The sequence below is a fragment of the Leopardus geoffroyi genome, chromosome C3, assembly GCF_018350155.1.
Source record: "Leopardus geoffroyi isolate Oge1 chromosome C3, O.geoffroyi_Oge1_pat1.0, whole genome shotgun sequence".
In the NCBI taxonomy this organism is placed as follows: domain Eukaryota; kingdom Metazoa; phylum Chordata; class Mammalia; order Carnivora; family Felidae; genus Leopardus; species Leopardus geoffroyi.
The window spans coordinates 41,383,367-41,410,769 of NC_059338.1; the positions used below are offsets into that span (position 1 = coordinate 41,383,367).

The 27,403-nt window shown below is 37.1% G+C and overlaps 1 protein-coding gene across 5 annotated transcripts in view; it reads left to right on the forward strand.

Annotated features, from left to right (window-relative positions):
- The window catches only part of CEP350 (centrosomal protein 350), a 156,343-nt gene that overhangs the window by 46,162 nt on the left and 82,778 nt on the right, over positions 1–27,403 (forward strand). For all 5 annotated transcript variants that reach the window (XM_045452555.1, XM_045452558.1, XM_045452557.1 and 2 more), the window contains exons 9-18: positions 1,315–1,461; positions 3,186–3,844; positions 4,622–4,743; positions 8,793–9,853; positions 11,688–11,838; positions 13,409–13,572; positions 17,995–18,181; positions 21,687–21,907; positions 22,480–22,643; positions 26,885–26,995. In XM_045452555.1, the coding sequence (XP_045308511.1) occupies positions 1,315–1,461; positions 3,186–3,844; positions 4,622–4,743; positions 8,793–9,853; positions 11,688–11,838; positions 13,409–13,572; positions 17,995–18,181; positions 21,687–21,907; positions 22,480–22,643; positions 26,885–26,995 (2,987 nt within the window). The remainder of the gene's footprint in view (positions 1–1,314; positions 1,462–3,185; positions 3,845–4,621; positions 4,744–8,792; positions 9,854–11,687; positions 11,839–13,408; positions 13,573–17,994; positions 18,182–21,686; positions 21,908–22,479; positions 22,644–26,884; positions 26,996–27,403) is intronic.

Consider the following 27,403-nt stretch of genomic DNA (forward strand, 5'->3'; position numbering starts at 1 on the left):
TGTTTTGTTTATTTCCTTACAGTAGTTTAAAAATCATAATAGTAGGTGATGTAATCATTGCATACATAACATTTTGTCTTTTTCTCTTAGCATTGTACCACCAGAACTTATTTCTTATGGAAATTATAATTTGCAATAGCCACACAGTACTCCACCTGTGTTGGTGTATGATGATCTAATTTTAATTTTTTTACAGTCTGAAAGTAGTAAATGAAGAGTTTTTCTCTTAGTCAACAGCTGTGTTTATTGGACCATACTTTCATGAACTTTTATAATGAGGGCAGTTTATACTGTTGGCGATGTTTGCTTTTTGAGTGTCATTGTTTTATGCATAGAAAAGTAATGTACAGGGGCGCCTGGGTGGCGCAGTCGGTAAAGCGTCCGACTTCAGCCAGGTCACGATCTCACGGTCCGGGAGTTCGAGCCCCGCGTCAGGCTCTGGGCTGATGGCTCAGAGCCTGGAGCCTGTTTCCGATTCTGTGTCTCCCTCTCTCTCTGCCCCTCCCCCGTTCATGCTCTGTCTCTCTCTGTCCCAAAAATAAAAAAACGTTGAAAAAAAAAAAAAAAAAAGTAATGTACAGTTCTGCTATGTATCTATAAAATATAATGTGAAATTCCTTATAATACCATTCCCTTAACAGTAATCACTGGTAACTGTGACATGTTTCTTGGGATTTTTTTCCTACGCTTAGCTGAAGTCATTTGTTCATTCAGCAGACATACACTTTATTATGTGCCAGGTACCATTGGTAAACCAAACACTTACTATACTTAAGACATGTTTTTTGTTGTGTGCCCAAATTGTTGAATGCAGTGCTCTGCTTCTTGAGGATTCAAGAATCATTAATGTTTGGTACTTAACGTCCAAAGCATTTTTTTTTCAATTTTTTTTTTAATCTTTATTTATTTTTGAGAGAGAGACAGCGTGTGAGCAGGGGAGGAACAGAGAGAAAGGGAGACACAGAATCCGAAGCAGGCTCCAGGCTCTGAGCTGTCAGCACAGAGCCTGACGCAGGGCTCGAACTCACAAACTGTGAGCTCATGACCGGAGCCGAAGTCGGATACCCAACTGACGGAGAGCCACCCAGGTGCCCCATGTCCATAGCATTTTATACTTATTTGAGATGTGTGGATACATCAACATTTAAACAAACTGCTAATTAATTTTGGGGGCATTGGGTTAAAAATTAGGTTGTAAACCCTCTGACTTTGGCATAAGATCAGCATAAGATTAATTACAAAACCTGTATGGTTGAGTAGATATACTTGAAGTTTTAAATTCAACCCGGTATGTGTATGTATATATTTTTTTAGGTAGCAGTCGTCTGATAAGTACATCTTCTTGGCGAGATGGACAAAAATTAGTAAAGAAGATTCTGGGGCCTGCACCCAGATTGGAGCAAAAAGAGCGAAGAACAGCATCAAGTGACAGAAGTGGAAGAGAAAGAACTACTAAATCTGGTGAGTAATTAAATTATTAAATTAAATTGTTTCAGTAATTAAAATTGTTGAGAAAAGCAATTAAAGATTGCTTGTATAAGTACGTAGAGAAGGTGAAAGTACTCTTGAGAATGCTTTCGGAATTTGGTTTATAATTGTGAATGTAGCTCAAAAAAGAACTGTTCTATTGGGCTTGTCTGTGGATAATTCCATATATAGATGTTATGATGACTTTTATTAAGGATTCTATTTGTTATGTTAATTACATTTAGCTGCCAGCTGCATAGAAAAGCATCATTTAATTAGGTTTTATTAGACTTTTAGGGACCTTAAGAGACTAAGTCCGATTTGTCTTTCTCTACACAAACATAGGCAGACATTCATAATATTGGCTTTTTTTATTTGACAGATTAGGAAACAGGCCCTGAGAGAGAAGTGATTTTTTTTCTCAGGGTATATATTCAGTGGGTGGCAAAATTTGATCTAGAATCTAAAACTCTTTGGTTTGACCCTCAAGTCCATTACTTTTCTCTTTGTGAAGTATCTTAAATGCTCTTTGAGATAACTAGTTACTTGTTTCATGAACACTAATTTTGGGAAATGAAATATAAGTTAACTACAGGCCAGCTTTCCTTTTCAGGAACAAAATTTGCTTTAATTAATTTGAGCTTCTGGAATGGATTCAGTAAGAAATGCAATCACAACTATAATTTGGGATATAGAAATCAATATATACTTTGTATTTACTCCTCTTTACTTTCACTAGCTTATAAATAAACTCATATGCATTCTTGGTTTAAAATCAAGCCATGTCAATAAGCATTTAGATTTTAAAATGATTGTTTTTCTATCTATTTAATTTTTTTTCTGTTATTCATTGGAGAGTTGTGGCAGCTAAACATTGTTGGGTTTTGAACTCCTGATTTGATGGTTTGGGGATGGAGAGAGATAGTAATATTAAATATATACATGGGAGAGAAATAATAATTCTCTATTAATACTTAAATATTCACATCAACAATAGATTTGTCTTTATTTTAGAAATATTAAAAATGCGTTGTTTATTTAAAAAAATTTTTTTTTTCAACGTTTATTTATTTTTGGGACAGAGAGAGACAGAGCATGAATGGGGGAGGGGCAGAGAGAGAGGGAGACACAGAATCGGAAACAGGCTCCAGGCTCTGAGCCATCAGCCCAGAGCCCGACGCGGGGCTCGAACTCACGGACCGCGAGATCGTGACCTGGCTGAAGTCGGACGCTTAACTGACTGCGCCACCCAGGCGCCCCTAAAAATGCGTTGTTTAAATGCCAAGGAAGTATAGTTGTTGTCTTTTTTTTTTAAGTTTATTTATTTATTTTTGACAGAGAGAGAGTAAGCAGGGGAGAGGCAGAGAGAGGGAGAGAGAGAGAATCTCAAGCAGGCTCCACACTGTCAGTGCAAAGCCCGACTTGGGGCTTGAATTCATGAACCATGAGGTCATGACCTGAGCTGAAATCACAAGTCGGACACTTAACTGACTGTGCCACCCAGGCACACTGGAAGTCTAGTTTTTTAAAAGATTGAAATTATTCTCCTCTAAAAAAGGTGTTTTTCTTTCCTTCTATTATAGTCTTTAAACAACTTTATCGGATACTTGAATTTGAGTTTAGAATAAAGGAACATTCCCTAATTTTGTCCTTACTGCAATAAATCTTAGGAATGAATTTAGGATTTTCATACATTGCTAACAGTCCATATTTTGCAGGGGGTCATATTGGAAGAGCAGAATCTGATCCTAGATTGGATGTTTCGCATAGACATCTTCCACGAAACTCAGAACGTTCGAGAAGTAGAGCTCGGTCTGAGACTAATACAAAGAAATTAGCTCCATCTCTTCCAGATAATAAACAGGAGGACAGTACTGCCTTAAATAAGGACTTTTTACCTCTTGAAATTCGTGGAATTCTTGATGACCTACAGTTGGATTCTACAGTTCAGGCTGCAAGGCAAGAAATAGGAGAGTTACAGAATCTGAAGTCATCAGCACCAGTACAAGCTCCTAGGAGTCACAGCCCAGTAAAAAGAAAACCTGACAAAATAACAGCTAATGAAGATCCCCCTGTTATTTCCAAAAAGCGCCACTATGACACAGATGAGGTACGGCAGTACATTGTTAGACAGCAGGAGGAAAGGAAGAGGAAGCAAAATGAAGAGAAGAAGGCTCAAAAGGAGGCCACTGAGCAAAAGAACAAACGATTACAGGAGCTCTATCGGAAACAGAAAGAAGCCTTTACTAAAGTCAAAAATGTGCCTCCTTCTGAGCCATCAGTAACCAGGCGACTGCAGGAAACTTACTCCAAATTGCTACTAGAAAAGACCTTGCTTGAAGAGCCGCCTCACCAACATGTCACACAGGAAACGCAGGTAATAGTAGTGTCAGAAATACAAAGGGAAGTAAGTCATGATTGGAAAAACCTTATTCACCACTTTGTTGCCATCATTTCGAATATTCAGACAGACGCCCAGACGGTATTTAATAATGATGATCTTTTCATGAAACTTACTGTGTGTGAAGAGTGATTTGATAAATATGATTAGAAAGAAGTTCTCAGTTTAGCATTTCCTAGAGTGAGTGTTCCTGATCTCTGTTCAGCTTGTCATTGTTGTTAGTTCCATCCTTGCCTAGTTTTCACTGTGTTACTGAGCATAAAGTTAGATGATGTTCATAAAAGCCTAGTTTTGTGATCTGTGCGGAACCTAGAGAATATCCTATTGTATGTGATGATTTTACGAGTATTGCTCTTGTTTTAAGAATAACATTCAGTACGTGCCATGTACCTACCACAGACTGTGTTAAAGGCTTTATAGGGTAAAGCTTCACTAAATCCTCACAACTCTGAGAAGGTAAGTACTATTACTATTTCTAGACGAAAAAACTGAGGTTTAGGAAGAGTATTATTTCCTTCAAATTACACAGTTAGTATTAGGTGCCCTTCTTGGATTTCAGATGCAATTTTGCTGTTAATTGTAATGGCTGCTTTTTAAGACAAACTGAATTTGGATTGGTTTTATTTTAGGAGAAAAAAGCCCTCACATTTCATGAATCTTTGTAAATTGAAGTGAATTAATATTAGTCTTGTGTCTTCCCTGAATATATCTTTGGGATGGGGGTCAGATGAATTTGCTGTCCTTTTCTCCTAGACCAGACCAGGGTATCAACCTTCTGGAGAATCTGACAAAGAAAACAAAGTCCAGGAACGTCCCCTAAGTGCATCTTCCAGTAGTGACATGTCTCTGTCAGAACCTCCACAGCCTCTTGCAAGGTAAAAAGGGGAGAACGAAGTATGATTAAGATTCTTTCCATGAAATTTAGTATAGTGGCCTAAGCTCAGTGAATTCTGTTGACTGACCTTCCTGTATGAGCAAGAAGTTTATTTAGAAATTGGTTAGTATCTTCTGGTGGATACTTCAGCATGGTGTACATCTGTACTTGCTGCATACCCGATTCTGTTGTTCACTTTTACCTGTCCTTTAATATCCAGCCTAAATGTCAGTTTCTCCCAGGGATCCTGCGATTGGAAGCACTCTTGCTTTCTCTGAACTAAACACGCAATAAACGTTTGCTGGATGAATGGATCACAGTGAAGTTAATATTTTAAAGGATTTGTGGTGAATAATTTTCAAAAGGCACATCTGCGTCCATTACTATTCAGAATTTCTTTAGATGACTCATTCCATTTTATCCATCATCCCTTTCAAAAGTTGTATTTGGATATGCATATGAACACGTGAACAAGGGCTGGATTGCTGATCAAGGACTATTTTACTTGTTTGCTTAAAATTTTTTTTCTTGCTGTAATATATTGTTTGCAATGAAGTAAAAAAAAAGTATGCATGGAATTTGAGGGGATTTTGAGTTCATATGGTTTTAAACAATTTAAAGTAACCATTTTGAGAAGAGAAGCATTTGGAACTCTTTTGTGAGAATGCACAAATAAAGATCAAATCACATCCCAATTTGGGTCAGTATACATGGTCCTTTCACCCCATTGCCCCCCCAGAGAATAAAAATGCTGATAAGAATAGCTAACATTTATTGAGTACTTGTTAGTTTCCAGGCACCGATCTACATACTTTGCATATATTAGCTTATTTCTTGTTGTAATTCCTTGAGTTGGGCATTATTGTTATTCCCATTTTACAGAAGAGCTAATTGAGGCCTAGAATTTAATTAATTTTCTCCAAGATCAAAACATTAGTGGTGGAGAGAGATTTGAACTTCAGTCTGATTCCAGAAACTCTGTGCTTTTAACCACTCTATACACTGCCTCCCAATAAGTTTCATATGATTTATTTAAAGTTGTAAATAACCTTTCAAATTTCAAGCATAAATAAACTTTAAAGTTTTTTTTTTTTTTTTTGAATTTGAATACCTTCAGTAGGTGTACTCTTCAGTTCATCTCAGCCCCATTATTGTTGTCAGACATAGTCTTCTGGCTTCATGTCTTCTGTTTTACCTTTCCTGAGTTTCCTTCTAACTCTAAACAAGTTAGCCAGTATTAAAAACAAATCAAACGTAAACAGATCGATTATGGTTAGCTTGCACATGTTCCTTTCCTTTTTTTTTTTTTTAAGGTTTATTTATTTTGAGAGAGAGCGAGTGTGCACGAGCAGGGGAGGGGCAGAGAGAGAAGAGAGGCTGTACTGTCAGTGCAGAGCCTGACGTGGGGCTCAATCCCACGAACTGTGAGATTGTGACCTGAGCTGAAGTCAAGAGTTGGATGCCTAACCAGCTGAGCCACCCAGGCACCCCTTTCCTTTTTTTTAATATCAAATTTCTTCACCTTGAGATATGTAATCTTTTGCCTCCACCATCCCTCTACCCATTTCTTAGGTTCACCATTTCTGTTAGTAGTCTCACCATATCTCAGTTATTTTATGCTTGGAAGCATGGCATTACTTTTCCATGCCCTTTTTGCCCCATGTTCTTCATTAGCTACGTGGAAAACTCCAAATTACGTACCTGACCCTGAAGACCTTGAAGATCTAGCTCAAAAGTCACTTCCCTTGGCTAGCAGAGTTTATTGTTTTCTCTCCACACTCTATTGAACTTTATATGTCTTTATATTAGTACTTATGACATTGTAGTTTAGCTATTTATTAGTGTCTCATCCCTGCTAGATCTTAGAAACTAAAGAGTAAGGATTTAGTCTTAACTGGATTAAGTCTTTCCATTTTTGTCTCCCCTGTGCCTCTGTCATCAACATAGTGCCTGGCACGTAATTGGCGTTGAAATACTTGAATTTAAAGATCTTGGATTTTTACTTAGCAATATCTTTTATGTTTATAACTTCATTTTTTTGGTTGTTCATTTGTTTTTAAAGTTTTTTCATTTATATTGAGAGAGAGAGAGAGACAGAGAGAGGGAGGGAGGGAATCCCAAGCAGGCTCCTCCCTATCAGTACAGATCCCAATGTGGGGCTCAAACTCATGAACTGTGAGATAATAACCTGAGCTGAAATCAAGAGTCAGATGCTTAACTGACTGAGCCACCCAGGTGCCCCTATAACCTCCTTTGTATTCCCATTACTGCCAGCTTAGTTTGAGGCCTAATAACCTCACACTTCATATTTTGTGGCATAGAATCTATGCATGAGTCTTCCTTCATTCCCTTTTAATTTTTTTTTTTTTTTCAACGTTTATTTATTTTTGGGACAGAGAGAGACAGAGCATGAACGGGGGAGGGGCAGAGAGATAGAGAGACACAGAATCGGAAATAGGCTCCAGGCTCTGAGCCATCAGCCCAGAGCCCGACGCGGGGCTCGAACTCACGGACCGCGAGATCGTGACCTGGCTGAAGTCGGACGCTTAACCGACTGCGCCACCCAGGCGCCCCCTTCATTCCCTTTTTATAGCAGCCCTTCAACACCAAAGATTGCTATTATACAACCTCTAACTAAACTTTGCGTGACATGCTTTCCATGCTTTTCAGTTCTCTTTTCACTCTGCTTCCCCTCCTCCAGGTAATTCTTTTGTATTTATTTTGTAAGGCTTCCCATTTCTCCATACTAGTTTGGTTGCAGCCTGTCCAGATAACTTTGAATCATAATTTGATTTGTTGGGTTAGCCACACATCCTAGCTTTCTGTCATCTGTGAATTTTATAAGAATATCTTTATGTCATCATCTAAAAATAATGGACAAGACCAAGGACAAAACTTCAAGTTATTTTTTATAAGCATCTTCTTAATAGTTCACATTGAGCTTTAATTGTTTTTTATAATATCTCTAAATATACAGAATGTCCATGGTCTGGAAATGTAGGTGAATTATATAATGTCATCTAGAACATCTTTGTTTGGTTTCTCTATTTTATGGACAACCTTCTCTGTATTGTATATTCATAATGGGTATTCATAGTTTTGCATTGGTATTCATGGTTTGATGTTCATTAATTTTTTTTTTTAGAATGAAATTATAGGGGTGCCTGGCTGGCTCAGTTGGTGGAGAGTGTGACTCTTGATCTTGAGGTCATGAGTTCTAGCCCTATGATGTAGAGATTGCTTAAAAATAAAATCTTGAAAAAAAAGACATCGTAATAATCTCCTTATTTCTTCAGTATGTACAATGTTAAACATAAACATTTATTAAATATTTGTTGATTAGAATAATGACTCATGCCTATGTTAGTAGTTAGCAACCTTAAGCATTTCTCTTTTATATAACATTATTTTTAAATTTTTTTTTTTAATGTTTATTTATTTTTGAGAGAGACAAAGACAGAATGTGAGTGGGTTAGGGGCAGAGAGAGACACACACACACAGAATCCCAAGCAGGCTCCAGGCTCTGAGCTGTCAGCACAGAGCCCGACGCGGGGCTCGAACTCACGAGCCGTGAGATCATGACCTGAGCCGAAGTCGGACGCTCAACTGACTGAGCCACCCAGGCGCCCCATATATAACATTATTTTTAAAGGAAGGGGTAGAGCCAATGTTGTAAAGAATTTTGTTCACAGAGTTTTAAAGGTTATAAAGCCTTCTCTTTAATTAATAGTTTAAGAAATATGTCTTAGTTGAAGAAAGCAGTTTGCATGATGACATTCCATTTTTATGAAAATAACAATGCCAGAACACAACACACACATAGAAAAATGTTTGGAAAAGATATAATTCTAAATGAAATATTAATAGTGCCTATTTCTCATTGTTTAGCTGTGAGAGATCGCTGTCTTTTTTATCCTCTTTGCCTGTCCTTTTTTTTTTGGTGGTGAGTATGTGTTACTCTTACGAGAAAAAAAAAAAGAAGTTAAAAAAACTGGTGGCTTAGTCATGAGTTACTGTCTTAACTAACATGCTGTGACTTTCATTTCTAGAAAGGACCTGATGGAACCTACTTGGATGCAGCCTGACAGATTGAGCCCACGAGTCCACAATTCTCAACCACAGCCTCTTGCTGGAACAGCTGGAAATTTACTCTCCCATCTCTTGAGTCTAGAGCATGTAGGAATTTTGAATAAGGATTTTGAATCTATTTTACCACCCAGGAAGAATCATAATATGGCCTCAGGGCCATTAACTTTTACACCTCAACCATATCTGACCTCACCAGCTGCTCATCCAGATGCCTTGTTAAAACCTAGTGCCAGCCAGTATAAAAGTAAACTGGATCGTATTGAAGCCTTGAAAGCAACAGCTGCTTCTCTGTCCAGCAGGATTGAAAGTGAAGCCAAGAAATTAGCTGGGGCTAACATTAACTATGGGTCAGTATGGAGCACTGAGTATGATGTACAGCGAACACCCCAAGAGGATGGATCTTGGACGAAGGCTCCAAGTCCACCTATGAAAGAGGATACTGAAGATGTTTTCTCTGCCCGAATTCAAAAGATGATGGGAACCTGTGTATCTCATGCAACTTTTGATGACGATCTTCCTGGTGTAGGCAACCTTAGTGAATTTAAAAAGCTTCCTGAGATGATAAGACCTCACAGCGCCATATCAAGGTTTAGAATGCGATCCCCCGGTCCCAAACCAGAAGGGCTGCTGGCACAATTGTGTAAGAGGCAGACTGACTCTTCTAGCTCTGATATGCAAGCTTGTTCTCAAGACAAAGCCAAATTGTCTCTTGGCTCCAGCACAGATTCAGTCAGTGAAGGGCCTCTTCTTAGTGAAGGGAGTCTCTCTGAAGAAGAGGGAGGCCATGATGGACAGCCCCCATTGAAGGTAGCAGAAATCTTAAAGGAAAAGGAATTTTGTGCTGGTGAAAGAAATGGTTATGAACCCATCAAAGAATTTCAGAAGGAAGCTGAAAAATTCTTGCCACTTTTTGGGCACATAGGTGGTACACAAAGCAAAGGACCATGGGAAGAATTGGCAAAGGGAAGTCCACATAGTGTCATTAATATTTTTACAAAATCCTATCAGTTGTATGGAAAAGGTGAGAAAAATAACTAAGTCTTGTGCTATTTGTATATTAAGATAAATCATTTAATAATTCTGTACAAGATAATACTTAAGTACAAATTTTCATTATTCATTATGAGGATAGTAGGGACTTATTGTCTAAATTAGTCTAAGTTAATCTAAATTATCTGCAAGGTTCCACTAGAGTATTACAATTTAATCTTTAAAATTTCATTTTTTTAGTTGTTACTGTCATGAACCATAGTTGATAGGTAGTTGTAGAAATTTTGGTCTACTTCATAGGTGGTGTTGAGGATAGGTATGTATCAAATATACACTAGGTTTTCTGTGACCATGGGTATGTATTTAGATAGAAAATAACTGTATTTCCTAATACACTGATTGGTGAGTCATTGGGAATATAGTGGTCAAGAACTGAGGGGCAACTGTAGTAACATTTCTAATATGGACACTATTACTGCTTGTTAAACCTAATTTTAAAAATATTCAGACTTCGAACAGTAATATAGCTATATATTGGGGTTGTGAAACAATTAACTTCTAAAGTTTCTTTCGTCTCCCTGATAGACTCAATTCCTTCAAATCCCTTTCTCTGTTCTTCTACTGTAGGTGGATGCTACTCATTTTATGCTAACATAACCTTAGAATTTCCAGTTCAGAGAATGAGGCTGAGCCTTAAGTCAGCTATTGATATCTGTGGGTTTTTTATTTCCATTCTACACAGTGAGCAACTTATTTGATAAGTGAATTGATTTCATCTGTTCATTTAGGCTTAACTGGGTATTGCAGTGCATTTTTCTAGAATTCGTATTTAGCTACTTTGTTATGATCTTGTGCAGGCCTATTACATGCTGTTGGTCTCTTTTGTTTAACACTTATTTCTATATTAACACTATTTCTATATGGGGTATTTTTAAAGTATTTTTTTTTTTAATTTTTTTTTTTTTCAACGTTTATTTATTTTTGGGACAGAGAGAGACAGAGCATGAACGGGGGAGGGGCAGAGAGAGAGGGAGACACAGAATCGGAAACAGGCTCCAGGCTCTGAGCCATCAGCCCAGAGCCCGACGCGGGGCTCGAACTCCCGGACCGCGAGATCGTGACCTGGCTGAAGTCGGACGCTTAACCGACTGCGCCACCCAGGCGCCCCTAAAGTATTTTTGATGAAAGCAAAATGCTTTTTATTTTTTAATTTTTTTAAAATTTATTTATTTATTTATTTATTTGGGGGGTGGGGCAGAGTGTGAGTTGGGGAGGGACAGAGAGAGAGGGAGACACAGAATCTGAAGCAGGCTCTAGGCTCTGAGTTATCAGCACAGAGCCCGACATGGGGCTCGAACCCACGAACTGTGAGATCATGACCTGAGTTGAAGTCAGACGCTCAAGCGACTGAGCCCCCCACACACCCCTCAAAATGCTTTTTAAACAATATCCGCATTTTTTTGTAAGAAAATTGTGTTTTTTCTTAAATCCTTTTAGATTTTCATTAAGATTTTGTAGTTAAACTGAAATACTTAGAGTTGAAATGATATCTTACTTAGGATTTGCTTCCAAATAGTCTGGGGAGGGGAGTGAGAAATGAAGGGAATAGGAGGTAATTCTTGAAGCTGCGTGATGGATTCCTTGGTTTCATTATGCTATTTTCTCTACTTGTATGTTGGCAAATTTCATTAATAAAATGTTTAAAATGTATTGTTAGATATAAAGATAAATTGAAAAGAAGCACTAATAAAAGCAAACTAAAACGTTCCCTAAATCCATGTGGTTAATCCCCATCTTGTGGAATGCTTTGCTCGTAGTTGTTTTGTTTTTGTTTTAAAGCATATTTCAACTACTACTTTTGACAGGGTTTGAAGACAGGTTGGAAAGAGGAACCTCAGCCTCGCGGCCTTTAAATGCCGTCACGACCCCTGTGAGCAGTGTTTCATATGAAGATGACTTTGTCTCCTCTCCAGGGAGTGGGACTTTGACAGAAAGAAAATCAGCTCTTGAACCTAAGTAAGAAAATGTTGACAATATGGACTAAAATCCAAAGAGTGAAAAACTTTACAAATGAGAACTGTGGTGTGACTCTTACTTTCCTTTGTTTGAAGACACAGTGTAGAGGCTGCATAGCATAGTACTTATTAAGAGCATGGGCTCTGGATCCAGACTGTCTGGGTTGAAATCCTGGCTCTCCTGATATTAGTTGTTTGTCTTCAGGCATACTGTTTAACCCTCTCTGCTTCGGTTTCCTTCTCTGTAAAATAGGGAAAATAAATCGTTCCTGCCTCATAGCATGTTACGAATATTCAGTGAAATAAAAAGTACTTAGAACACGGCCTGGCACATAGTAAGCAGAATGTAAGTTGTTAAATCAATCTGTGAACCCCTGGTAGAGGAGGATGTTGGGAAATTATCCCATGGTGTACTAATGTAAGGGGGTTAAGAAATGGTTTTCTGTGATAGAATTGAGGATGACCCGTTAGATCCTTGACTCCATGACCCCAAGTAAATCAATATTTATTTTTTCCTAATTGGGAGAACGTCTAAACTCTTGCAAGCCTTTGAAAAATTATATTAATCATATTAATATAGTATTAATTATTAATCAATTAATTAAATTAATTCTTAATTGATACAATAGATACTATAGTATATAATATATTATAATATAGTATAAAACTATACTATAAAGTTATAATGTTAATATTTATTAGGCACAATGTACAAGGCACTGAGAGGACTGAGGGGACTTTGCTTGTATTAACTCATTCTTACAATAGCCTGATGTCGTAAGTATTATTGCTACTATTCCTGCTGTAGAGAGGAAACTGAAGCATCCAGGTTATGTTACTTGTACACAGTCCTATAGTGAGTGAATCAGACTTTGCCAGGGAGAATTTCCTTCCTAAATCTTGCTACCATGTAAAGTAGTCTGTAATTACTCACATTCAATATCATTTTCTTCACAAATTACATATTGTAATCCACATAAAATTATTGGATGATGTTTTGAAAATTAGTTCTATCTGGTTAGACTAATGAAAGTAAGTATTATTAAAATTAAAGTGGGCAAAGTCTAGTTTTAAATTTTGAACTCTAAAGAAAAGATTAAATTACTTTTAAAGTTTATTTACTTAGAGAAAGAGAGCACATGCGAGTGGGGGAAGGACAAAGAGAGGGAGAGAGAATTCCAAGCAGGCTCCATGCTGTCAGTGGGGAACCCAGTGCAAGACTCGATCCCACAAACCATGAGATCATGACCTAAGCCAAAACGAAGAGTCGGACGCTCAACTGACTGAGCCATCTAGGCACCCCTGTATTTTTACTTTTAAGTGTCTGAATTATCCATTTTTATTGGTTTCACTTCAGTAGATAACTCCCTTAGATTTTTTTCAGTAATAAGTTAAGCCACAGGGAACAATCTAAACTTATGGTAGTAAGAAACCAAAACAGGAAAGTGGAAGGTTATCTTTGATTATAGTTATATTCTCCTTGTGATTAATAGATTTAAAAATATCTACAGTTTTAGTGGTTTTAGGGTTTTTTAGTCATTCTTTAACCACTATCGCTTGTTCTTTGGCAGTATCGGAGCTGGCAGTGTGGGCCTTCAGGAGGACCACTGTAGCAGAAAATCTGCCTATGACCTGTCCTCTGTGGACATTACCTCCCAGCGCTCGTCAGGGGCCCAGTCTGCTGCATCATCTCGCTCATCTGCGTCTTCTAAAGGGAAGAAAGGAAAAAAAGAATGTAAGTGGAATTCTATGTGGTAATGTTTTCTCTTACCGGTCATTTTGTGGTAGCGATCTAAAGGTATAATTTAATTCCATAAGAAGTTAGATGCATTTCTTTGTGATAAAACATAATTAGTTTTCATATTTTTTTGTCATTACAACAATGCCTTTTGATATATAACATTATAAATCCTTTGTTTAATACAAAAGGAATACATTTGCAGTGATAAAAAATCAAGGATTATAGATGGATGAATAGTTGTAAGAAGAAGTTAAGATTTTTAGTAAGATTCCTTCCAGACAATTTGTAGGCATATGTAAATAGATGTTTACACATTTTTTTTTACATGCTGTTTTGTTCTGTCAGTGGGTTACAGATACCTTTCTCTGTCAGTTAATATGGATCACCCTTTGTAATGACTATCTAATGTTTTATTGTTTTAATATGTTGTAATTTATTTAGCAGATTCCCTGTTCCTGGACATTTAGGTTATTCTCTATTTCTTTTTTCCATTATGAACACTGCTGCATTGAATATCCTTATAAATGTATTTTTATGCATTAATCTGGTTCTTTCCCGTAAGGTAAAATCCTAGAAGTGAGGTAATGGGGCAAGGAGTATGTCATGTTTAGAACTTGGATATATTTTGCGGCGCCTGGGTAGCTCAGTTGATTTAGTGTCCAACTCTTGATCTCTGTTCAGATCATGATCTCAGAGTTTCTGAGTTTGAGCCCTGCATCGGGCTTTTGCACTGACATTGCAGAGCCTGCTTGGGATTCTGTCTCTCCCTCTCTCTGCCCTTCGCTTGCTTTTGCACTCTCTCTCTCTCTCTTTCTCTCTCTCTCTCTGTCTCTCCAAAAATAAATAAACTTAAAAAAAAAAAGGAATTTGGATACATTTTGCCAAATAGCCCTTCAGAAAGTTAATGCCACTTTATACCCCTCATATGAAAGCGCTAGGAGAAATTATTTCTTAATCATTAACTTAGCGTAACTCTCTTATAGATTGTTCTGAAAGTTTTTGGTGGGAACATTAGACATCATTTTACCAACACTTGCCAGTGTCTGTCTTTTCTTATGAAATACTGATGCAGTTGGATAGGCTGCTTCAGAAGTGTTCTGATATAAAAGAGCTCCATGGTTCCATAAATTTGGGAATGCTTTTAGAGTGAAGTAAGCTTCTTTCCTACAGGATTTATCAACACATTTAATATGCCAACATGCGCTATTTATTTTAGGATGAGGCTTGAGGCAGCAGTATGAAGTATTTTCCAAATTTATTTGTTCACAGAATCGTTTCCTCCATCAACATGTTAGGTCATTTGGATTCAGCTGGACACATTTTGGGATGTGCTGAACTTGCTCAGTTCTTTTATTTTGCAATTGTTTTGTTTTGTTTTTGTTTTTATTTATTTGAGAGAGAACATGCATGTGCATGCTTGTGCGGGAGAGGGGCAGAAGGAGAGGGAGAGAGAAAGTATCTTGAGTAGGCTCTATGCCCAGCACAGAGCCTGACACCACAGAGCCCGATGTGGGGCTTGATTTCATGACCATGAGATCAAGACCTGAGCCAAAATTAAGAGTTGGACAAATAACCGACTGAGCCACACAGGCGCTCCTGCTTTCTTAGTGTCTCACCTAAGGTTACTAGCTAGTTGTTGGTAAAGCCTGGATAATGACTTCTCACTCCCAAATCCAGCTTACCTTCTACTATAATGTACTATACAACTTAAAATATTATGATATATTAAATATGAGTATAAGCAATACTCATAAGTTTTTAAAATGATCTAAAATATAATTAGATGAAATATAGGTAGTGTTTTGTGGAATTCATTTACCCCGATCCCCTCTTACAATGCCTTTAAAAAAAAGCAAACCCTATATAATGTACTTTATACTGCATCATGTAAAACTTAGTTTCTCCTGTATACCCAAGTTCCAAAATCAGTGTAATTTTTGTTGTATATGCTCCATCTAGTGGTGAAAAAGAGTGTCTGCCTGCTCATACAAAAATAATCTCAATAATGGTTGAAAGTCCTCGGTAGATTAAAGTGATAATCATAAGAAAATATTTTTATCTTAATTTAACTTTAAAATATATAAATATACTCTCATTTGGCAATCTTTTAAAGTAGGGACAAATATTTTCTGTGTATATGGGCTGGAGTTTAGATCTTTCTTGCAAAGACTGTTGTATACAGTTTCTAGTTGGTTGAAATCAAGAGCAATTTTTAAATCGTGTGCTTTTTTCAAAGAATAAAGAATTAAATTAATGAATAAAGATTAATGAATGAATTAAATTATAATTAAATTTATAAATTTAAATGAAAAAAGAAATTCATTTTTATTATGGAAAAATTAGAGATACCCAGTATAGCAGCTTGCTTTTAGCCTAGGGATCATAAATAGGTTTTAGATTATAGAGTCCATTCTGATTGATAATTCCTTAGATCATTTGTGTGTTTTTAGCCCCCCCTTGTGATAATGTGATCAGCATATCTAATTCATGGTACACATCTTTACATAGCATCCTAGAATGAATTACCACAAATGAGGTGAAATTTTGGAGTCAAAGGGGAACAAAAATTATTTTTATGCATTTTTAAGTTGTCCTCCAGAAAGGATGTATCAGTTTGCACTCCCATGAAAACAATGAGTATCCTTTTCTGTACTGAATAACACTCGGGGCTTAAAAATATTTGCTAATCTAATAATGAAGAAATGGCATCTTATTTGAGGTGGTTTGCATTTCTTTGATTGCTTGTTGGGGTTAATACTTTTCATATGCTATGGTTGTTTTCACTTTTTATTTGTTTATTTATGTATTTATGTAATTAATTAATTAATTAATTAATTAATGTTTATTTTTGAGAGAGAGAGAGAGAGAGAGAGAGAGAGAGAGAGACAGAGCACAAGCAGGGTAGGGGCAGAGAGAGAGGGAGACCCAGAATCTGAAGAAAGCTCCAGGCTCTGAGCTGTCAACACAGGGCCTGATGTGGGGCTCAAACTCATGAAGCTTGAGATCATGACCAGAGCCGAAGTCAAGACACTTAACCAGCTGAGCCACACGGGTGCCCCTCATTTTTCCCCTTATTCCCCCCCACCCTTTCTTTAATGTATATTTATTTTTCAGAGAAAGAGAATGCAGCAGGGGAAGGGAGAGAGAGAGAGAGAGAGACAGAATCCGAAGAAGCAGGCTCTAGGCTCTGAGCTGTCAGCACAGGGCCTGATGCAGGGCTCGAACTCATGAACTGTGAGATCATGACCGGAGCCAAAGTCAGATGGTTAACCGACTGAGCCACCCAGGCGCCCCATTTCCCTGCTTTTTTAAATGTAACAAATACTTCTCCATGTTGCTGTTGATAAACACATCACATGCACTGGACTTAAAGTCATGAGGCCTGTGTTTATGTCCTATTTCTGGTCTTTGATCATGTATCCTCCGGCAAGTTATTTAGCTTCACAGATTTCTAGTTACCTCGTTAGTAAGTTGAGCAGATGGTATTCAGTTCATAACATGTTTACAAGAGCGATAAAGTAACATATGGGGAATGCATTTTAAATTACAAAGTGTTATTTAAATGTTCAAGTTACTATTATCTATGTAATTTAGACAACTCTGCAGTTGTTGGAGGTTTAGGTTGAAATTTAAAAAATTTTTAAGTTGTACATTGAATATCATGCATAATTTGTGTTTATTTCAATAATCTATTTAAGATACTCCTAGAAGTAAGATTATTCTGAGTTAGAAAATAAGACCAGTTTTATGAATCTGGTCTGTGGTTCTTGTCATAAATTCTTCAGAATGGTTGTGTAGTTCAGTGGCATTTGATACCATTTTTCTCCCACTCCTGGGTTTTATCCTTGAAAAACTTCTTCTTGGTTACTTTTTCATAGAGATAGGGTAGTACTTCATTCTTGCTTAATATGCTTGTCTTTTTTTACCATTTGGTTTAAGAACAATTTATTTTTTAACAGCAAGTGGAGGATATTAATGGAAGAAACTTCAGTCTCCTTAAATGGAAGCAGAAGGATGGACTACTTTATTTTATATATGAAAAATAACTTTTATTTTTTTTTTAATTTTTTAACGTTTTTTATTTATTTTTGAGACAGAGAGAGACAGAACATGAACGGGGGAGGGGCAGAGAGAGAGGGAGACACAGAATCGGAAGCAGGCTCCAGGCTCTGAGCCGTCAGCCCAGAGCCCGACGCGGGGCTCGAACTCACGGACCGCGAGATCGTGACCTGAGCTGAAGTCGGACGCTTAACTGACTGAGCCACCCAGGCGCCCCAAAAAATAACTTTTAAAAATAAGCCAGTTTTTAAATACTCTGACCTGTACATTTTATTACTTTGTTGAAATCGAGGTATCAGTTACTTCTCAGGAGCTTCTAACATTGGGAATCAGCTTTATAAGAAATTTGCTTTACAGGGCTGGATTCACTCACTGGAAATGTTCAGAACTCACTTCTTGATGAGGAGAAAGTACACTCTGGCTCAGAACGTGGCTCTCATCAAGGAAAGAAATCTGGGACCAGTAGCAAAGTTTCTGTTAAAGACTTTGAGCAGACTCTTGACACTGATAGCGTTTTAGAGGATCTTTCTGGGCATTCTGTGAGGTAAAGTAATACGTATTTTATCCTGTAATTCATATTTAATTAAAGTTACAATATCTTTGATGTTCAGAGAATCCATTCAATAAATTGCTGTATTTTCTGAATAGCCTTTGTGGTTTGGTTCATAGTTTGAGTCTTTATATTTTAATATATGGTCATCTCTCACCTAAACTATTATAGCCTCTCTTGGGAGTATTCTTCCTCTAGCACAATCCACCTTTCTATTCTAAATGCCATTGCCACAGTTGTTATGTTGACTCATCCTTTGACCAAGCAATTGCCCTCCTTAGGGTACTCTGTGAGCTCACAGCTACTCTGCAGATGAACTCCCAAGAACTTAACTTTACTTGAAGTGTTTCACTAGGCTGTCACAAACTATCTCATTCCCTTGGTCCATACATTCTTCTCATCTGTGTTCTTCCACTCTTTTAACACAACTACTTAGCATCCTTTTGTCTCATTGTTTATTTCTTCCTCAAACTTTTCTCTCCTGCTCTACTTACTTGATAACTCAAGCAGATTTTGAAATCTCACTCTTCTATTGATTACAAGGCTTACATACTCTTTTTTTCTTCTTTTTAATATTCTATAGTATACATTTAACCTGTTGCTTACAAATGACCTTCAGTTATTTCTTCATGTACAGTTTCTATTCCTTTGCCCACATGGCTTTTCTTTTCTTTTTTTTTTTTTTGAGAGAGAGAAACAGTGGATACGTGGACATGTGTGAGCAGGGGAGGGGCAGAGGGAGAGGGAATCTTTTTTACTCTTAAAAAAAATTTTTTTTAACGTTTCTTAAGAGACAGAGAAAACAGAGTATGAGCAGGGGAGGAGCGGGGGGGGGGGGGGACACAGAATCCAAAGCAGGCTCTAGGCTCTGAGCTATCAGCACAGAACCCAACATGGGGCTCGAACCCACAAACCGCGAGATCATGACCTGAGCCGAAGTCAGATGCTTAATTGACTGAGCCACCCAGGCGCCCCAAGAATGTGGAATCTTAAACAGACTCCACACTCAGCGTGGAGCCTGGCACTGGGCTCAATCTCACAACTCTGAGATCATGACCTGAGCTGAAATCAAGAATCCACACTCAACCAACTGAGCCACCCAGGTGCCCCTGTTCACATGGCTTTTTATCTATTGCACTGATTTTGTCCTTCTGGAAATTTAAACTAACTGTATGCTTTTTCTAGTACAGTAGTACAGTGTCACATACAGATAATCATTTTTAATGCTTTCATGCTACATATCTTATATTGTTAATACCATCATTGCTGTATTTAAAATAGAATCTTAATTTCTTTTTCATTGATTTTGGAATTCAGAAAACTACCTTTCTTTAGAGAGATTCTGATGATTTATTTACCAAAATCTGTAAAGTTAAACATTTCTGAAACAGAATCCATAGCCAAATAAGTTTGATAAATGGTCCATACCATAGACTAGAACTCTTCTCCCCATGGAGATTCACAGTGGATAAAATGATTTGAAGCTTTGATGAAGAGTCCAGATTTTTAAAAAATGTTTATTTATTTTTGAGAGAGAGAACGGGAGCAAGGGAGGTGCAGAGAGAGAGGGGGACAGAGGATCTGAAGTGGGCTCTGTGCTGACAGCAGAGAGCCTTATGCGGGGCTCTAACTCAGGAACCGTGAGATCACGACCTGAGCCAAAGTCAGACACTCAACCAACTGAGTCACCCAGGCACCCCAGAAGTGTCAGATTTTTAAAAAATTGGGGCGCCTGGGTGGCTCAGTCGGTTGAGCCTCCGACTTCAGCTCAGGTCACGATCTTGCGGTCCGTGAGTTCGAGCCCCGCGTTGGGCTCTGGGCTGATGGCTCGGAGCCTGGAGCCTGCTTCCATTCTGTGTCTCCCCCTCTCTCTGCCCCTCCCCTGTTCATGCTCTGTCTCTCTCTGTCTCAAAAATAAATAAAACGTTAAAAAAAAAATTAAAAAAAAATTATTTCACCCATTTTTTTCTTAGCTTATTTGGCTTAGTCACTCTCTGTCCCCAAGCTCTTTAGCTTTCTGTTCTTTTTATTTTTGGGGAAACTTGTTAGTATCACTGGAAACATAGTTTTGGAAATACTAGTCTAGGTAAATCTTCTGGGCAGAGCAATAAAAATTCAGCTTATAAAACTGTAAGGTGAGGTTCAGGCAGAGTACTTGGTTTTGATATTGTGTTGTAATCCTTTCTTGGAAATCTATTAGACAGAAGTAATAAAATTCTTTTTATGTTCCATAAATGAAGTTGTCAGACTATTAGAAATAGTATTTCTATAAACCATGAATAGTAAATTAAAGGTCACGGTAAACAAGCGAGTGCCTCTTAAGACTACTTTAATTCAAATATTTATATGCTGGGTGTAGGAGAAATGTCTACCTTTGAAAACTATCTCCTGGTTTTATTAAAGCTAAAAGTAAACTTGTTTTACTGTGTTAGAAATATGTTAACTGGGCTAACATGCTTTATGGAGTACCTTAAGTAATTTATTCAATAAATAAATGTTTAGTGCTTGACAACATCTTCTCGTTATGAGAAATAGTAACTTTAATATGAGCCAGATTTCTCAGAGAGGGACTAGACCTGTGCCTTCTGTTGAAATAAATACCTTAAGAGTTATTCCAATCAGACTGCTTCTGAGGTTTACTTCATATTAGAAAGTTCAGGAAAGAACTGTAGCATTAAAAGGCGGATGGAAACAAATGAATATATATATAAAATACCTTTTTTTTTTTTTTTTTTTCAACGTTTATTTATTTTTGGGACAGAGAGAGACAGAGCATGAACGGGGGAGGGGCAGAGAGAGAGGGAGACACAGAATCGGAAACAGGCTCCAGGCTCTGAGCCATCAGCCCAGAGCCCGACGCGGGGCTCGAACTCACGGGCTGCGAGATCGTGACCTGGCTGAAGTCGGACGCTTAACCGACTGTGCCACCCAGGCACCCCATAAAATACTTAAATATGGTTAATATGAAAGTAATTTTTTGCTGTGGCTCTGGGTTAAGACAGATAACAAAAGAGAAGTTTTGTCATTTGATTTTTAATACAAAATTATACTTTATTCTCTTTCAGAGATATTTTAAGACATTTTTTATAAGATAGGCTTGACTGACTTTACCTTTTATAAATAGCTATAATTTTATTGCTGTACAAGGTCTAAGTATATTAGAAGGTTTTGCCTCCACTATAATAAGTGATTTATTATATATGTACATTGTAGAGGAAAGAGTTAAGTGCCAATTTAATTGAGACTCCTTTTCTATTTTATTATTTTGGGCAGGGTTTGTGCCTTGCTCATTCACCACTGCAGATCTGGCAGTTAGAGACCTACTCCTAGTCATTCACTCAACATGGCGACTGTGTTCAATGATTGAAAGCCTGAATCACAGCCTTTAAAAGCTAGCGTTTAAACACAGAATGTAATGCATGCTGTTCTTATGAAATGTTTAGCTGGTTCTTGAAGTAGTTTTCCTTTCTCTAACATCTTTATAAAACAAAACTTCTAGTGTCTCATCAGACAAGGGAAGATCTCAGAAAACTCCAACTTCTCCCCTATCTCCAAGTTCCCAGAAATTGTTGCAGTTTGACCTTCCAGGAACTTCATTGGAAAGATCTAAATCCTCGGTAATAATGCCTCCATCTGTGACAGGATTTAAGCCTAATGCACCTTTTACTGACATGAACCCTCCTGCCAGCAGAACGCCCTCAGAGATGGCCTCGGCACCAGGCAAGTAGATCCATGTAGTTGTCATTTCAAGTACTATTTTTTTCCCTTAAAATCCTTTTTCTTTCAGTCGAACTGTAGGGAAATGTTATCTCAAGTGAATGTGATTACTTTTTGAAGTATTAAAAACTATGCAGGAAAAGAAGTACAGATTCAGCAGTGGTGATTTTCCCCGTTTTGTCAGCATTAGTCAAACACACCTGAAAAATGTACATTGTACTATTAATTAAGTCACTGTCTTTTCCCACAATGGAAAACAAACGCTTTTGGCTCTTAATTAATTAATTAATTAATTAAATTTTAGAGTGAGAAAGAGAGAGCGTGAGGCAGGGAGAGGCGCAGAGAGTGAGAGAGAGAATCCTAAGTAGCCTCCATGCTCAGTGTGGAGCCCCACTGGGGCTCAATCCCACGATGCTGAGATCACAACCCGAGCCGAAATCAAGAGTCTGCAGCTCAACTGACCCAGCCACCCAGGCGCCCGCGTTTTGGGTCTTAAGACAAGAAATGAATATCAGAAATCTGAGATGTTGCTTCACGTGAGCTTTTTTACATTTGACAGTTATTATGCCTTCCAGGTTCTAAGCGCTTTTCTCCTGCTGGCCTCCAGCATCGAATGGCGGCAGAACTCAGTTACTTGAGTGCCATTGAGGAGTCCGTGCGCCAGCTCTCAGATGTGGAGAGAGTTAGGGGCATATCGCTGGCTCAGCAGGAGAGCGTGTCTCTGGCTCAGATCATAAAGGTATTTGTGGAGTTTTCTTCTTTAGCTTTCTGGGTTTTTTCTCTTTTCTATTTAAAATCGTTTCAATGATGAGGTAGACAACAAAAACAGTAACAACAGCAACACACAAAACTTTATCCTGCCAAGTAGAAAAAAATAACGTGACATACAGCACCTATAAATAACTGTGGGAAAACTATCACACAGGGTACTAAAAAGAAAATGAAACATCTGACATTTGGCAGCAAAACAGTAATTCGGTCATTCTCTCTCAAATCCTTTATTTTCCTTGTTCTCTGCTTTTTAAAATGACTGTGAACATCAGCTAATTGGACAGCTCTCAGTTATTGTCTTTTTTACTGACAAGTCAGAGATGACCTTTTATTTCTGTTTTTGCTTTTAATGTTTTATTTGTACCAGAAAGAAAAGTCTCTGAGATCCAGGTATTTGGTAAAGCCAGGATAATGTGCACTTTTCCTTAGCGAATAAACATCTAATAAAGGTCTACGTAGTGTTCCTACATAAAAGTTCTGTTGGTTATCTTTAAAAAAAAAAAACAAAAACAATAAAACTTAGTATTTACAATATACTAAAATATACAGATTTTAAGTGTTCCATAGTTTGATTGGTTTCGATCAGTATAGCCACCACCCTAATCAAAATATAGAATACTTCTGTCACTTCAGAAAGTTCACCCATGGTCCTTTTTAGTTAATCCTCTCTCCTAGAGAGTTACTGTTCTGATTCCTAATCACTGTGGTTTTATTTTTGCCTGGTCTAAAACTTCATATATATGGTTATATACTTTGTACTCTGTTGTGTTTCGCTTATTTTATGTGGCATAATGTTTTTAAGATTCATCCTTGCAGTATCCATTGTTTTGTTTGTGTTGATTTTTGTCTGAGTAATATTCCATTGATCAGTGTAATATAGTTTGTTTATCCCTCCTCCTGTTGATGTACATTTGTATTATTTCCAGTTTGGGGCTATTATAAATATTCCTGTTATGAATATTTTTTACAACTCTGTATTCAACATATGCTTTCATTTTTCTTGCTTTAATACCCAGGAGTGTAATTGCTTGGGTCAAGTAAAAGTGTATGTTTAACTTCGTATGAAACTGTTACACTGTTTTCCAAAGTAGTTGTAACATCTGACTCTCATGTGAGAGTCTCAGTTGCTCCCTGTCCTTGCTGTCATTTGCTATTCTAGGCATCCTAGTGAGAGTGAAGTAGTGGCCCATTGTGGTTTTAATTTGTGTTTCTTTGATGACTGATAGGTTGATAATCTTTTTGTGTATTTATTGACCATTCCCACATTGTCTTTTGTGAATATTCAGATTTTTTGCCTATTTCATAATAAGGTTGTTGTTCTTTATATATTCTAGACACAGGTCCTTTTCAGATATATTTCAAGTACTGTTTCTCTGTCCTTGGCTTGCCTTTTAATTAAAAAAAAAAATTATTTTTTGCCCTTTCATTTTTAAACTATCTTTTGAAGTGCAGAATATTTTAATTTTAATGAAATCTAGTTTTTAATTTTTTTATTTTATGGTAGTCCCTTTTGTTTTCTAAGAAATCTTTGCCTATCCTAAGATATTAAGGTACTGTAACAAAAATATTCTTTTATGTTTTTTCAAAAAGTGTTATAGTTTTGGCTTTTATATTTAAGTGTGTGAACCATCTCAAGTTAGTTATGGGGTGTGAAGAACGGACCAAAGTTTATCTTTTCCTCCATGTAGATTTTCAGTTGTTTCATCACTATTTTCTTAAAAAGACTTAAGTTACCTAGGCACCTTTATCAACAATTAAGTAGTCACTTATGTGTCGATCTGTTTCTGGACTCTGTCCTTTTCCATTGATCTGTTTGTCTATCCTTAACTCCAGCACCATACAGTTTTAACATGTCTTTAGAGTGAGTCATGAAATCAGAGTATAATTACTTCAACTTTGTTCTTTCTCAAGGTGGTTTTGGCCATTTTAGTTTTTTTTTTTTTTACATTTCTACATAATTTTTAGAATCAGTTTATCAGTTTATACAAAAAAAAAAAGAAAAGGAAAAAAATGCCTGGTATAATTTTGATTTGAATGGCATTGAATCTATAGATGATTTCCAAGAAAATCTAGAAATCTCAATTAAGTGTAATGCCCAAGTTATGAAATCTTATTTTGAAAAATTATTAAAAAAAAAGAATCAGATCAATTTGGGGGTAGACTTTATAGTTGGTTTTTTTTTTTTTTCTGTGCTATATAACATTTAAATATTTTTTTAAATTTAATTTTATTTTTTTAATTTACATCCAAATTAGTTAGCATATAGTGCAACAATGATTTCAGTAGATGCCTTAGTGCCCCTTACCCATTTAGCCTGTCCCCCCTCCCACACCTCCTCCAGTAACGCTCTGTTTGTTCTCCATATTTAAGAGCCTCTTATGTTTTGTCCTCCTCCCTGTTTTTATATGATTTTTGCTTCCCTTCCCTTATGTTCATCTGTTTTGTCTCTTAAAGTCCTCATATGAGTGAAGTCATATGATACTTGTCTTGCTCTAATTTCACTTAGCATAATACCCTCCAGTTCCATCCACGTAGTTGCAAATGGCAAGATCCATTCTTTTTGATTGCCAAGTAATACTCCTTTGTGTGTGTGTGTGTGTGTGTGTGTGTGTGTGTGTGTGTATACACACACACATATATATATATATATATATATATATATATATATATATATATACCACATCTTCTTTATCCATTCATCTGTTGATGGACATTTGGGCTCTTTCCATACTTGGGCTATTGTTGATAGTGCTGCGATAAACATGGGGGTGCACGTGTCCTTTTGAAACAGCACACCTGTATCCCTTGGATAAACGCCTAGTAGTGCAATTGCTGGGCCGTAGGGTAGTTCTATTTTTAGTTTTCTGAGGAACCTCTATACTGTTTTCCAGAGTGGCTGCACCAGCTTACATTCTCAAGACTTTATATCTTAACAGTGGCATTTTCTAATTCATGAATGTGATATCTGTGTCTACTTAGGTTTTAAAAATATTTCAGCAATGTAATTTTCAGTGTAAAGATCTTACACATTTAAAAAATGTTTTTAAAAGTTTATTTTACTTATTTTGAGAGAGAGAGAGAGAGAGTACATAGGAGGGGCAGAGAGAGGAGAGAGGGAGAATCCCAAGCAGGCTCTGCACCATCAGCACAGAGCCTGATGTGGGGCTCAAACTCATGAACTGCGAAATCATGACTTGAGCCAAAATCAAGAGTTGGTCACTTATCCTACTGGGCCACCCAGGTGCCCCAAGATCTTACACATTTTTAAATTTCTTTCCAAATATTTTATGTCTTTTGGTGCTGTTGTAAATAGTTTTTTTTTCCCGATTTTATTTTGTAGTTGTTCCTTCCCAAATAGCTAAAGAGTGTTCTTTGTGTGGAATTGTCCCATACTTTGCAAGAAGTTCAGCATTCCTGCACCTCTCCCAACAAATGACAGTAGTACTGTCCACTCATGACAGCAAAAATTTCCCAGACATTTCCAAGTGTTCCCTTCAGGAGAAGGGGGAGGGACTTATAACAACTATGGTGGTTATGTCACTGGAATGGAGAAATGACCCCAGAGCCATGCTTACCTAGGAATCCAAAAAAGTACTGAGTTTTTCTACCATTTTATGAATATAATTATAATTCTGGGCTTTCGTATTTGTGCAGGGCATTGTATAACTTTATATACAGCCTCACCACATTTAGAAAACCTACATTTAGCACTATTCCAGAACCAATGAAAAAAATATAAATTTAGAGGTAGCATTGTATGGAATAATGGAAACAAAGGGTCCTGGTGAGAAGGAGACCTTCTTTGGGGCAACATTTTTACGAAACTGCTCCTTCACAGACAAAATAAAGGAATCATAAAATTCTGAGATGTGAGATGTTATCTTTATGTTTACACATAGGACATTTTAATCTCTTCTAAAGAGTTAGGTACTATCGATTTTGCTTTGAATCCAGCTTTTTAGTATGAGTTCTTAGTCCTGTGTGCCTTGGAAATTTTTTATATTACTACATTATTTGACACATAGTAGGTGGTCATTAAGTCTTTGATAAATGATTTGTGTCCATCCTATTTGCTGTCTTTCCTTTAAGCTCTCATTGGTTGCTTCAAAAAATTTGTGTTAGGAAAATAGCATTACGTGTAATATAGTCATTGTGTTAAAATAGTTTAGCGTCTTAGAATTAATAGTTGATCATTTTTTTATTTTGAAGGCACAGCAGCAACGCCATGAAAGAGACTTGGCCCTTTTGAAATTGAAGGCTGAACAAGAGGCTCTGGAGTGTCAGAGACAATTAGAAGAAACCCGAAACAAAGCAGCTCAGGTACTCATTTTTGCAACAGGTACTGGTTATTTGTACCTAAATTTGTATCTTTGAAATGGTGTTAGTATTCTTTTAATTATATAGGAGTATAAAAGAAAAGATGTAAATAATAGTGCTTTCATATGTTATGCCATATGGGGTAATTTCCTGTCATTTGATTCCTGTGAAATAAATTAGTCAGGATTTATCCCCAATTTAGAGAAGCGGCAACTGAGGTACATAGCAGTTACTTGTTTTTAAAAAAAATTTTTTTAACATTTATTTATTTTTGAGACAGAGAGAGACAGAGCATGAACGGGGGAGGGTCAGAGAGAGGGAGACACAGAATCTGAAACAGGCTGCAGGCTCTGAGCTGTCAGCACAGAGCCCGATGCGGGGCTCGAACTCACGGACCGTGAGATCATGACC